The following is a 14,260-nucleotide window of genomic DNA, read 5'->3' as shown; positions in this document are numbered from 1 at the left end:
ATTTGCATAAGTATTCAGACCCTTTACTCAACACTTTGTTGAAGCACCTTTGGCAGCGATTACAGCTTCGAGTCGTCTTTGGTATGACGCTATAAGCTTGGCACACCTGTATTTGTGGAGTTTCTGCCATTTCTATCTGCAGATTGGTGAGGAAAAATGTTTATTTAATCAATTTTAGAGTAAGGCTGCAAGATTACAAAATGTGGAAAAAGTCAAGTGGTCTGAATACTTCCTAAATGTACTGTAATTTGAAAAATAAACATTGTAAACCATAGCCTAGCATACCTCATTGCCAATTTGGTTTTCGATGTGTGAGGCACTTTTCCCCGGGACTGTCTGAAGGTGACAGTCCAGGAGAGACTGACGGATCAGGGCCTAGTTTCCCAGTTGAGATGTACAGTACCAGTGAAAAGTTTGGACACACAACTCATTCAAGGGTTGTTCTTTATTTGTACTATTTTCTACATTGTAGAATAATAGTGAAGACAATCAAAACTACGAAATAACACATATGGAATTATGGAGTAACCAAAAAAGTGTTAAACAAATCAAAATATATATTATATTTGAGATTCTTCAAAGTAGCCACCCTTTACCTTGAAGACAGCTTGAAGGCAAAAACCCTTGAATGAGTAGGTGTGTCCAAACTTTTGACTGGTACTGTAATTTAAAGGGGAAATCGGCAGTTACTACATCCATTTTTGGACTGATAAATGAATGATATGTACTCATTGATTCTTGAAGAATATAACTTATAAATGCATCATGAGCTTAGTTCAACTGTCAAGCCCCATCAGAACCCAAAATGTAAGCTTGTTTTACTCCAACGTTTGTAAACAAGAACAAGCTTGTGTGCGCAGCGCTGACGTCACACACAGAGCCCAACAAAAACCAGTAGGAGATTCAACCAAAAACAAATGAGGAAAAGTGTGATTTAGTGAATATTCATCAGTTTACTAACTCCTGTTACATTCACCCCTCCTGAATATCACCAAAACCACCACACTCAAAAAATATATACTTTAGCCTTTAACAGCACGAATAGTTAATGAGACAAATGACCCTTGACTAGACCAGCTTCTCTAAAGATCTCATCTTCAGTTCAGTTAAAAAAGGAGTTTAAAAGGTTGATCAGGCCTCTAACCCTTCTAGAGCAACGTGGTGCAGCCTACACCACAGGACACTTGGTCTTTCAACTTTACATATACCTATTTTGTCTCATGAAACTAATCAATTCATGTATGATAGAGAGACCTCAACATATTATATCCCTGTATTACCTTAGAACTTAAGCAACGTGTCCTTAGGCCTGAGCTTTCCCTGACGACAACCCACAGCTCCATCTAAAAGGTCTCTGAACCATGGACTCAATAAGGCAATTCACTGATTTAACACCCCTTCCTGTTCTTGTTCTAACTGGACCCTGGGCAGCTACTGAGTCCAGTATGGGTAAGGGGGTCTAGACACTGTCATGACCAGTTGTCTGAGCTGTAAACAGGGCAAAAGTCAACATTGTCCAGGTCAATGATGGTGTCTGTCTCAGGTACAGCTGGAGAGGGATCTGTTTCAAGAGATGTGACTGACTCAGGGGCAATACTTGTTCTGTCGAACAGAAGATTCCCTTTCCAGGTCACTGACATCATCCATTTCCGGACTTCCACAGGTAAGATCACTTTCTCTTTCAGATCCATCATCCCGAGGCTCCTTGACAGGTAAGAAGATGCCATCTAGCAGTAGATTCATTCTCGACCACTGTGTACATCACAGGCTCCCACTTGTCTGCCAGTTTCTTCTTACCCCTTTTTCCCTTTGTTTGCCAGTAACACTCAATCTCCTTTGTGGAGCGAGACCCCTTTTACCTTCTTGTTGTATTGTCTTGTCTGGTGTTGCTGTTCTTTGCAAATGTGTTGTGCAATTCCCGCTGCTTCGGTCAAGGTCGAGAGGAGTCTTGGAGTAAGTACTGAATTCTACCACAACAAGATCTTGGAGGACTGCCTTAAACATGACGTCAATTGGAAGCCTGGGGACACGGCCGAACATAGGGCAAAGGGTTGCGTACCCTGTGGTCTTGTGGATGGTTGCATTGTATACGAAAGTCAGTGTTTGGATCTGCTGAGGCCATTCTCGCTTGGTCCTCAGTGGTAATGCTCTGAGCATGTTCCCTAATGTTCTATTGAAGCGTTCAATCCCCACCGGCTAGGTACAAGGTCGTCAAGGTTCTCATTAGCAGCTTTGAGAATTTCCTTGTAGATAATGCTCTCCCATCAGGGGGCTTTGGCTGTGTAGGACCAACCCTGCCAGGCAGGCTCACAATCTTGAGGGGGCGGTGCTGCTTTAGTAGGTCTCTGACCACATTTGTCTTTCTGTTTTGGCTGTGTGTAGACTACTTACAGTAGGCCCATAAAACAGATAAGGACTTCTCCTTACTGTATGGGTCGCTCAGGTGGGTGTCTAGGGTATAGGGTTGTTGACCATTCCATCATGATAGGACAGTTGATAAATAAATATTAATCATTTATTTTAAAACGTATATCCCATATCTGCACAAAATTGAAAGCTCTCTCTCACAACCCCTGCTCACAAACACACCCCTATTCTTTTTCACTCACTTAATTCCACACTTTTCCAAACACAAAAACACACAACCCACCTTCCATGACAATACATCCGCACATACCCACATAGTGTGCCTTCTATGTCTTCTGTGTTTTATCAGTACCATGTTGATTGAGTACTTTTGTGTTCTAGTTCCTTATATTTGAAGATGTATTATTTCACTAATTATCCTTTCTTCTAACGCTGTCTTATCAATTTATGAAATACTATAAATGGAAAGTAAAACAAATTATTTTCCAACATTCCCATATCTAGAATGATATAGTGCAGTTTATTTCTTTAACAATTGCTGCATTTTATTTATTTTCTATATATTGTTTAATAACAATCCCTACCATGGCTAGTATTGGGTGTAACATTAGTCGACTCCTCTATGGGAACTTTGTAATATTTAGAATAGCCATGGAGTAGTCTTTGTGTCTCGGAACATTTGGTTATCAATATACAGTTTATCGACTACCATTTAACTGGCTGTCACAATCTCCATACAATCAGCACAAACCCTTTCGGATGTAGTGCTCAACAGTGCATCCCACTTATAATGCAGCTGCTTTGTATTGATGTGACACTTTTCAATTTCAAACAAGCGCGCGCGCGCGCGCACGTCCCCCCCCCCCACAAAAAACAAAACAACAACACCGCCCCTCAGGGGCTCTCTCCCTTCCCATGCAGTGTCGAACCCTAATCACACTCGCTGTCTTATGTAAAATATTATTACAAAGGAAGTTGACAAGGAAGTGAGTTTGTGTTTATACAGGACCTCCCACCCCGACCGACTGTCAACCAATCATGTCAATGCGGAACTATATGTACGCCTCCGCATTGTTACAACATTTCGGAGGCGCACAGCGAGGCTACGTTATTGGGTTACTCCCTCCATATGGAGTCTCCGATCACATTTTCAGATCAAGTATAAATTGGCTTAGTCGTTAAGGTTGTAAAAGTTGTGGAAGTGACAGTCTTAAAAACGCAATATTTGAATAATCAAATCATTATCTAGTTTATCGTTATTTCCTTTAGAAAATAAAAACAAACCCGTTTATGTGTTGTTTGATTTCAGATTCAAATAAAAAAAACGAGGAACGACTTTACTCGTTTTGTATCTTGTCATCTAATATGAAATATTAATTGGGCAAAAAGTACACGGACCTGTAACAAATAATCAAACTTTATTTTTGATTCGAACTTTGGCTCAAACTGTGTGAAACGACCTTAGACCAACAGCTCGAGGCGTAGCAAGCCACACATCGATTGAGCTGCCACTGTCTGGTCTCCCTACATATGCCGCATTTAAAACAACTGGGTAATCGGGGGAAAAAATACCATGTCAAATCATGACGTCAGTGATCTTCTGGTCGGAGCTCTAGACAGAGGCCCGAGCTCCCGAGTTGGATGACAGTTCAAATCGATATTTCCCAGTCGGGGCTATTTTTTTTCCCGAGTTCCCAGTTATTTTGAACGCTCCGAAGTCGGAGATTTCCTAGTTCCCCGTTGTTTTGAACGCGGCAATAACATGACCACCACTGTGCTGCCACAGCAAGCAACTGTAGAATTCAACATGGCTGCCTTTCACGGTCAGTAAGGGAGTTATTTTCAAGTCAGAAGCGGATAGTTAGCGTTTCACTATCTAAATCCAGAGATAAATACATTTTCGTAGCTCGGGCCTCTCAAGCAGACCGCGATGGCTCAGTGCGTACAGTCGGTGCAGGAATTCATCCAGGACTCGTTTGTCCCTATGGTGGCGGTCCTGTGCAGCGAAGATGCGGAGAAAGTGACTCGTAAAAACAACCTGAATTTCTCGGAGCTGCTAAGGCCCTTCTGCCGGTTAACATCCGAAGGTAAGGGCTTTGACACACAACAACTAAACCTTTTTATGCTCCAGACCGACACATGACACAGAGACATCTTAAACCAAGCTATGTTTGCGGCATTGTGTGTTCACAATTGTTAACTAGTTAGCTTTAGCATGATGCTGTCCTCCTAGCCAACTAAGCTAACGTTAGCCAATTGCATTTACCGCCGTCACTTGGCTGTGTCAAGTCAAGTGACAGGAAGGACTAACCAGCAGTAGCAGACGTGGTGTTAAAACAGGGGCCTTGTCTTGTTTCTTGAATGTGTCACACGATAGGGCCCACTTGACACCCAAGATATCTGCCAGTGTGCGGCTGTAACCGCCTTGGGTGCTTTTGTAACGTTTGTTAGTTAAAATTGCTTTCGTTTCAACGCAGCGGGGAAGAGGCCCACTTCTATTAGGGCCGGGGATGGGAAGGACGACTTGGGAGTTAACTAAGCTTCGCCTGTCATGCTAATTTAGCTAGCTAAATTGCTTAGACACCCTTCCTTGAAGTTGCAGCTATCTGCTTGCTATCTATATTAGCTAGTTAGCCAAATTCAGAGGTGCTTAGCCAGCTATCAGACAGTCATCTCGTGTGACACTGCATCAGACAGTCATCTCGCCACTGACTGAGCAACGCCCAACAACAACATTTGACTTAACGTAGCTAGTAAGCTCGCTAACTGGCTAAGCAAGATGGATTCTGAGACAAATAGACATTCAGTTGAACTTGGATTAAGCAGCCACTAGCCAGAGTGTCTTTGGCTAGAGTAGATGACGGTTGTATTCGTAATTCGGTTTAATGCTTGTTTACCACTGGCATTTAAAACGCCAGGTTACTCATTGTCAGACTGACAATCCAATGGCTTGGTTCCTCACTCATTATGTAATCTAGCTAGCTAGCTACCAACCCATATCCATCCCATAGGTACCATATAATATCTTTGCAAAGGGCAAGGCCTACCAATCACATCTAGTGTTTATTTTTGCTATGGCTGAAGTGAAATTGGAAAACTGCCGTGTTTTGCAAACAAGGCTCTAGGTTTTGATTATCAGGCTGTGATAAACTCACCGCCATAAGTGTCATTGCCCTATCATAACCCTAGTTGTCTAATAATGAGTCCTCTCATAGACACAAGACACCATTTATATTCGATTAATCAAATGTATAATCTCCCCAAGATGAGCAGGAAACAAGGAGTGGCAATTTCACAAAACTCCAGAGAATAAGCTCTTGGTGTGTGTTTAACTTCCAGCACATTTAATAAAAAATCTGGAGGAATGTGTCCAGATTGTTGACGGGGCTGACTCAGAGGACATCACTGTGAAGAAGTGCCAGAGTGTTTTCCATGGAGCCTCAAAGTGGAGGGGTCATAATACACTTTAAAACCTAGCGGGATTTTAGAAACACTTAGAATAAGGGCTGTGTTTCGTGTAGACTTACCCTGGCGTGACGTTTTGATAACCATTTAAATCTCTCTTGGGCAAGGTGACTTTCATCAATATATTCAGCTCTATTTAGTGATTTGAAAATGCTAATTAGCATCAACGTAGACATCATGCCAAACTACAAATCCCTGCAAGGTCCTGCGTGTCATCTCTAGCTGACACCTTTGCTAACAGCTATTGTGTCAAACAGTGGCAACTTGTCATTCAGTGCAGGTGGGGCAGAACCCCACTTGTTTTGAGCCCCGCCTTTCTAGCCCCAAAATAATTAATCATTGCCATTTAAGGGTCACACATCAGTTTGCAAACAATGTAAAACATATTTTTTTGTACAAAAATTTAGTTCATAAAGCCATATACAAACTTGGTCTCTTTTTTTCTTAAGGCAGCTCCAAAATGCAGGCGTTTCAGCCTAACTCAGTGCTTTCTGTAGTGGTGGGGCAGCCAGTGGAAGATAACGGAGCGTAGGGGTTGGTACTTTCTCTAGTTGCGCCGTGATTGGCTCAGTCTTCTGTCACTCATGTGGATACTATGTCACTGCCAAATCTAAGGGTAGCGCTCGAATAGTCAAGCCCCTTGGGTGCTGCCATGGAGTTACATTAGAAGTGCCCTCAAGAAGGCACAAGGTCATTGGCCACAGATAAAATGACGTCAAATCACGTTATATCTATTATGCTTTCAAAATCTTAGCTAGCAAGCTAGCAGTCATCATGAATCAAGTCGACAATCTACTGGCAAATCTTTTTTTAATCCTTTTCATATGAAGAGAAATTATAAATAAATTGTATCTGTGCTCGTCGGCCATTGGACATAAAAATTACACAAGTTGGAAATCGCAAATTCAAAAACGTGCGCCGAATACAACAGGTGTAGTCCTTACAGTGAAATGCTTACTTACAGGCCTTAACCAACGGTGCGATTTTTAAGTAAAAAATAGGTATTAGGTTAACAATAGATAAGTAAAGAAATAAAAACAACAGTAAAAAGTCAGCGAAAAATAACAGTAGCGAGGCAATATACAGGCACTGGCTGGTCAGGCTAGTTGAGGTAGTATGTACATGTAGGTATAGTTAAAGTGACTATGCATATATGATAAACAGAGAGTAGCAGTAGAGTAAAAGAGGGGGTGGTGGGACACAATGCAGATAGTCCGGGTAGCCAACGTGTGGGGGCACCGCTTAGTCGGGCTAATTGAGGTAGTATGTACATGAATGTATGGTTAAAGTGACTATGCATATATGATAAACAGAGAGCAGCAGCTTAAAAGAGGGGTTGGGGGGGGTGGGAAAATGCAAATAATCCGGTAGCCATTTGATTACTTGTTCAGGAGTCTTATAGCTTGGGGGTAAAAGCTGTTGAGAAGCCTTTTGGTCCTAGTCTAGGTGTTCCGGTACCGCTTGTCATGCGGTAGTATAGAGAACAGTCTATGACTGGGGTGGCTGGGGTCTTTGACAATTTTTAGGGCCTTCCTCTGACATCGCCTGGTGTAGAGGTCCTGGATGGCAGGCAGTTTAGCTCCAGTGATGTACTGGGCCGTACGCACTACCCTCTGTAGTGCCTTGCGGTCGGAGGCCGAGCAGTTGCCATACCAGGCAGTGATGCAACCAGTTAGGATGCTCTCTATGTTGCAGCTGTAGAACCTTTTGAGGATCTGAGGACCCATGCCAAATCTTTTCAGTCTCCTGAGGGGGGAGTAGGCTTTGTCGTTCCGTCTTCTTGACTGTCATGGTGTGATTGGACCATTCTAGTTTGTTGTTGATGTGGACACCAAGGAACTTGGAGCTCTCAACCTGCTCCACTACAGCCCCGTCGATGAGAATGGGGGTGTGCTCGGTCCTCCTTTTCCTGTAGTCCACAATCATCTCCTTTGTCTTGATTATGTTGAGGGATAGGTTGTTATTCTGGCACCACTGTTGTGTCGTCTGCGAACTTAATGATGGTTTAGGAGTTGTGCCTGGCCACACAGTCGTGGGTGAACAGGGAGTACAGGAGGGGACTGAGCACGCACCCCTGAGGGGCTCCAGTGTTGAGGATTAGTGTGGTCGAGGGTGTTGAATGCTGAGCTGTAGTCATTGAATAGCATTCTCACTTAGGTGTTCCTTTTGTCCAGGTGGGAAAGGGCAGCGTGGAGTGCAATAGAGATTGCATCATCTGTGGGTCTGTTTGGGCAGTATGGGTCTAGAGTTTCTGGGATAATGGTGTTGATGTCAGCCATGACCAGCCTTTCAAAGCACTTCATGGCTACAGCCGTGAGTGCTATCAGCTCTCATGCATGCCTCAGTGTTGCTTGCCTTGAAGTGAGCATAGAAGTAATTTAGGTCATCTGGTAGGTTCGTGTCACTGGGCAGCTCGCAGCTGTATTCCCCTTTTGTTGTCTGTAATAGTTTGCCACATAAGACAAGCGTCGGAGCCGGTGTAGTACGATTCACTCTTAGCCCTGTTTTGGTGCTTTGCCTGTTTGATGTTTTGTCGGAGGGCATAGCAGGATTTCTTATAAACCTGTGGGTTCGAGTCCCACACATTGAAAGCTGCAGCTCTACCCTTTAGCTCAGTGTGAATGTTGCCTGTAATCCATGGCTTCTGGTTGGGGTATGTACGTACAGTCACTGTGGGGACAACGTCCTCGATGCACTTATTGATAAAGCCAGTGACTGATGTGGTGTACTTCTCAATGCCATCGGAAGTATCCCAGAACATGTTCCAGTCTGTGGTAGCAAAACAGTCCCGTAGTTTAGCATCTGCTTCATCTGACCACTTTTTTTTATAGACCGAGTCACTGGTGCTTTGTTTGCTTGTAAGCAGGAATCAGGAGGATGGAATTATGGTCAGATTTACCAAATGGAGGGCGAGGGAGAGCTTTGTATGCGTCTCTGTGTGTGGAGTACAGGTGATCTAGAATTGTTTTCCCCCTCTGGTTGCGCATTTAACATGTTGATTGAAATGAGGTAAAACTGATTTAAGTTTCCCTGCATTAAAATCCCTGGCCACTAGGAGCGCCACCTCTGGGTGTGCGGTTTCCTGTTTGCTTATGCAGCTGACTGAGTGCATTCTTAGTACTAGCATCTGTCTGTGGTGGTAAATAAACAGCCACGAAAAGTGTGGCTTTTAGCAAATAGTGTGGTCTACAATTTATTGTTAGATACTCATCTTCAGGCGAGCAAAATCTAGAGACTTCCTTAGATTTTGTGCAGACCACCCACCCCCCCCCCCCTCATCTTACTGGAATGTGCTGTTCTATCTTACCGGTGCAGCGTATATCCCGCTATCTGAATATCCATGTCATCGTTCAGCCACTATTCCGTGAAACATAAGATGTTACAGTTTCTGATGTCCCGTTGGTAGGATATTCGTGATCGTACCTTGTCTATTTTATTGTCCAGGGATTGCATGTTGGCAAGAAATTGACGGTAACGGCAGCTTTGCCACTTGCTGTCTGTGGATCCTTACGAGGCACCCCACCCTGTGTTCTCTGTACCTGTGTGTCTTTATCTTGGAAATGACGGGCATGTTGGCCTTGTCGGGTGTTCGAAGTAAATCCTGTGGGTCCTGCTTGTTGGAAAAAATAAATAAAATAATAATCTTTGTCTAATTCGAGGTAAGTGAACGCTCTCCTGATATCCAGAAGCTCTTTTTTGCCGTAATATACGGTTTCAGAAACATTGTGTATAAAACAAGTTGCAAAAACCCCACATAATAGCACAATTGGTTAGGTGCCCGTAAAACTGCTGCCATTTCTTCCGACGCCATTCTACGCCTAAAAATGAGTGGTTTGGAAGGAATCGGTGGCTAACTGCAAGCATTTCAAAGCAATCACTAGCCTTCTATTCATTAGAGTGGATGTGTGGTCCAAGTCTGGATTTAAGGGTCTCTCTTCCAAGATTAAAAGGATCAACATTCAACATTGGCCATGGTGTCAATTCAGCATGACTTCTGCCGTGCTCAAAACAAATGAGAACTGATTTGAGTTCAAGACAACTGGAAACTCGGGGGGACTAATGTTTTGAACCGTCATCCAACTTGGAATTGCAAGTCGGGAACTCGGGGCTCTTTCTAGAGCTCGGACCTGAAGCTTACTGACGTCATCATGATTTGACTTTGTTTTTTTCCCGAGTTCCCAGTTGTCTTGAAAGCACCATAAATTCAGAGAATGCCAGAATCTGATGACAAAGTTTGCCACGAAGGACCGTCGTGCCACATTCCACAACGTGAGTCCAAAAATGTATTGTTTGCTTCTGCATAAAATATGTATAATGAGAGGGAGATATGCATACTGTAGCTAAGAAAGTAATACTAAGTATGTTGTGTAGTAAGCTGTTAGTAGCCCATGTGCCTCACCCTAATAATTTGGTCCCGTTTCCCTTCCTAATTTCACCTACAGTCGTGGCCAAAAGTTTTGAGAATGACACAAATATACATTTTCACAAAGTCTGTTGCCTCAGTTTGTATGATGGCAATTTGCATATACTCCAGAATGTTATGAGGAGTGGTCAGATTAATTGCAAAGTCGCTCTTTGCCATGCAAATGAACTGAATCCCCAAAAAACATTTCCACTGCATTTCAGCACCGCCACAAAAGGACCAGCTGACATCATGTCAGTGATTCTCTCATTAACACAGGTGTGAGTGTTGATGAGGACAAGGCTGGAGATCACTCCGACATGCTGATTGAGTTCGAATAACAGACTGGAAGCTTCAGATGGAGGGTGGTGCTTGGAATCATTGTTCTTCCTCTGTCAATCATGGTTACCTGCAAGGAAACACGTGCCATCATCATTGCTTTGCACAAAAAGGGCTTCACAGGCAAGGATATTGCTGCCAGTAAGATTGCACCTAAATCAGCCATTTATCGGCTCATCAAGAACTTCAAGGAGAGCGGTTCAATTGTTGTGAAGAAGGCTTCAGGATGCCCAAGAAAGTCCAGCAAGCGCCAGGACCGTCTCCTGAAGTTGATTCAGCTGCGGGATCGGGGCACTTCCTAACTAGCCTCGATTGAAGCAAGGGTATGAATAGTAGACATGCAAGTGTATCCGTTCGCTGTTTACAACAGGTTTTCAGCTCCCCAGACCTGTCTCATCAGCCTGATGGGGTGCCGTCGGTTTGTCCAGTTTACACCTGTGCTAATCTGTGTGTGTATAGCAATGGAATTTAACATCCAACCAATGCATCAAGTGTCGTGCTGTAGGTCCACCACACACCCGCAGGGTTGTGGGGTCCTGTCCAGAAACAACCCCTAGACCTAGACACTTGTTGAGATCTGAGACAATTGGACACGTGTAAGCAAAATTCCACCAAGCCTATGAGGGTAAGGTGGCGCGCTCAGTGTCACCACCCATCAATCCCTCTCAGATCTCACAAGTTTCTCGACTCTGGGCAGTAGGGGTTGTTTCTGGACAGGCCATGGGTATTATGGTAGCTCAGTCAGTCTGGCACTGTCAAAAAACATGAATAGTTGTCATACTTGCTTCGTCTGTCCTTGGGAGAATCTCAATTGCATTTCCTTGATTCGTTGCATCCTCTCTCCTCGTCTCCTCCTCAAAACCCATTGAATGAAAAGGTCTGAGTTCCCTCCCCTCTCACCTTCTTATCCAATGGGTTTTGAGAAGGAGAGAGGATGTGAGGAATGAAGGAAATGCAATTGAGATTCTCTCTCCCCATGTTTCCACCATTCATCACCTCCTTCTCCTAGCACATGGGAGAGGGAAGGTTCCTACCCTCAGGCTCCAATGCACTTTCAAGTAGAGGCAAGTTGTGGAGGAAACATGGACAAAGGAAGCAAGAATGTGATGTCTAGTTCTCACACACACGCGCTGCTTGAAGTGTTTACTGATTATTTTGATTTATTTAACTGGGCAAGTCAGTTAAGATCAAATTCTTATTTACAATGATGGCCCACCCCAGCCAAACACGGACGACACTGTGCCAATTCTGCGCCGCACTATTGGACTCCCAATCACGGCCGGATGTGATACAGCCTGGATTCGAACCAGGGACTCTAGTGATGCCTTTTCTACTGAGATGCAGTGTCTTAGGCTGCCGCGCCAAATTATAATTTTATTGGTTATTATTGTCAATGATTTTTTTTTGATAGAACCCATTCTATCATATGAACTATAGAAATGTTTTTCTTTTGCGTTCTTCTGGGAGGTTTAGCATGGCTGTAAATGATAGAGATGTTGACTATTTGAAGCACAAATAGACCTGGCTACCAGGCATGACAACAGTGACCATGTGACATTTTGAATGATTGTATATGTTTTGTTGTTGCTAGGAGTTATGGCCTCATTGGGCCTATCGAGACTCTTATTCCGGTAACTACACATGTGAAGCTGCAAGAAAATCCTATTTAAATGTATTTCATACCTTTTTGAAATGTTGACCCTGATGTTACACGTTTGCCTATTTATGGATAGAAATACCCATTTCAGATAGAATAAAGGCATTAGAATGAACCAGAGTCTGCCACAAGTAGAGCTCCTTCTGCAATAAACATCACACTGGGTGCAAGCCTCCCTGGACCCCCCTGGGCTGGGGGCACTGGCTGGCTACTCTTTCTATTTGCTGGCTGCTCTGTTCTTGTGGAAAACACTACTACCATAAGTTACATGGCCATTTGCTACTACAACCTCACATGAACAAAGCTTTATTTAGCCAAATATCATGTATGTGAATGCCAATAAGTGTTTTTATTTGTGGGTGGGGGGCATATGTGAGACTCGGTGCATGCTCAGTTGTACGGTTGTCCTCACCATTGATAATGTTAGCGGTAGTAGTTAGGCATAGGCCCTAGGTCTTTAACACTTTTAATTTGATCTCTGTCATAGGTTAGTTTATGTAAGGGACCCTTATTTATCATATATAGGTCTAAACCTCTTCACTGACATTAACCAAGCTATGCACATCCCCTTCCGTTTTAAAGTAACTGCCCAGTGTTTCTAGATGTCTATGAAATATGATATGTAATTACTTACAATATGAGTGAAATCGTTTTCCTTCAAAAAATTGGTAATTATGTAAAAAAGCAGCTTTTGTGTTGGAAAGGGTGGACCCCAACAACAGAATGGTGGGGTGTATACCGGCCATTAACAATATTCATGCAATTAGACCGCTGATTGGCCAGCTCATCCTTCTCAGGAGTATGACGTCATACTTTGAGGAAATGGCAAGCATTTTGAAATGTCTGTTTTGATATACAAGTTTGAGGTGGGGTATTTTAAGTGTTTTTTTTTGGGGGGGGGGGGATTGTTTTCTCAATTATTCATTGGCCACATACGAGTATAAGACTAGTCAATAATGTTATTTGGGTATGAGTTAACAGAATATGAACTTTTTAAAAGTGAGATTTTAACTTGAAAATCTGACTGACTATATACAGTGGCAAGAGAAAGTATGTGAACCTCTTGGAATTACCTGGATTTCTGAGTAAATTGGTTATAAGATTTGATCTGATCTTCATCTAAGTGACAACAATAGACAAACGTAGTATGCTTAAGCTGACACAGCAATTGTTGTATTTTTCTTGTCTATATTGAATACATCATTTAAACATTCAGTGTAGGTTGGGAAAAGTATGTGATCCCCTAGGCCAATGACTTCTCCAAAAGCTAATTGGAGTCAGGAGTCAGCTAACCTGGAATCCAATCAGTGAGACGAGATTGGAGATGTTGGTTAGAGCAGCCTGATGCCTCATTGCCTGATGCCTCGAACAAAATATATCTCAGAAGACCGAATATTAAGAATTGTTGACTTGCATAAAGTTGGTAAGTGTTACAAAATGATCTCTAAAAGCCTTGATGTTCATCAGTCCACGGTAAGACAAATTGTCTGTAAATGGAGAAAGTTCAGTACTGTTGCTACTTTCCCTAGGCGTGGCCATCCTTCAAAGATGACTACAAGAGCACAGTGCAGAATGCTCAATGAGGTTAAGAAGAATCCTAGATTGCCAGCTAAAGGCACATAAATCTCTGGAACACGCACACATCTTTGTTTACGAGTCTACGATACTTAAAACACTAAACAAGAATGGTGTATATGGGAGGACACCACGTAAGAAGCCACTGCTGTCCAGTGTCTGAAGTTTGCAAAAGTGCACCTGAATGTTCCACAGTGCTACTGGCAAAATATTCTGTGGACAGATGAAACTACAGTTGTGTTTGGAAGGAACACACAACACTGTGTGGAGGAAAAAAAGGCACAGCACACCATCAAAACCTCATCCCAACTGTGAAGTATGGCGGAGGGAGTATCATGGTTTGGGGCTGCTTTGCTACCTCAGGGCCTGGACAGCTTGCTATCATCGACAGAAAATTGAATTCCCAAGTTTATCAAGACAGCCTTACATTCTCTTGCAAAATATCTGTCCGCCAA

General features: G+C 43.1%; 1 protein-coding gene across 2 annotated transcripts in view; it reads left to right on the top strand.

The window, feature by feature from the left end:
* Positions 1 to 3,866: 3,866 nt before the first annotated feature.
* Positions 3,867 to 14,260, top strand: part of LOC139578659 (trafficking protein particle complex subunit 8-like) — a 78,150-nt gene continuing 67,756 nt past the window's right edge. Inside the window, exon 1 of one of the 2 annotated variants that reach the window (XM_071406572.1) lies at positions 3,867 to 4,454. In XM_071406572.1, coding sequence (XP_071262673.1) covers positions 4,298 to 4,454 — 157 coding nt within the window. In that variant the 5' untranslated portion in view covers positions 3,867 to 4,297. The remainder of the gene's footprint in view (positions 4,455 to 14,260) is intronic. The other variant, XM_071406571.1, reaches the window with a different exon arrangement.

The sequence above is a fragment of the Salvelinus alpinus genome, chromosome 6, assembly GCF_045679555.1.
Source record: "Salvelinus alpinus chromosome 6, SLU_Salpinus.1, whole genome shotgun sequence".
In the NCBI taxonomy this organism is placed as follows: domain Eukaryota; kingdom Metazoa; phylum Chordata; class Actinopteri; order Salmoniformes; family Salmonidae; genus Salvelinus; species Salvelinus alpinus.
The sequence above is the reverse complement of the archived record's forward strand: the minus strand, read 5'-3'. Positions and strand labels throughout refer to the sequence as shown.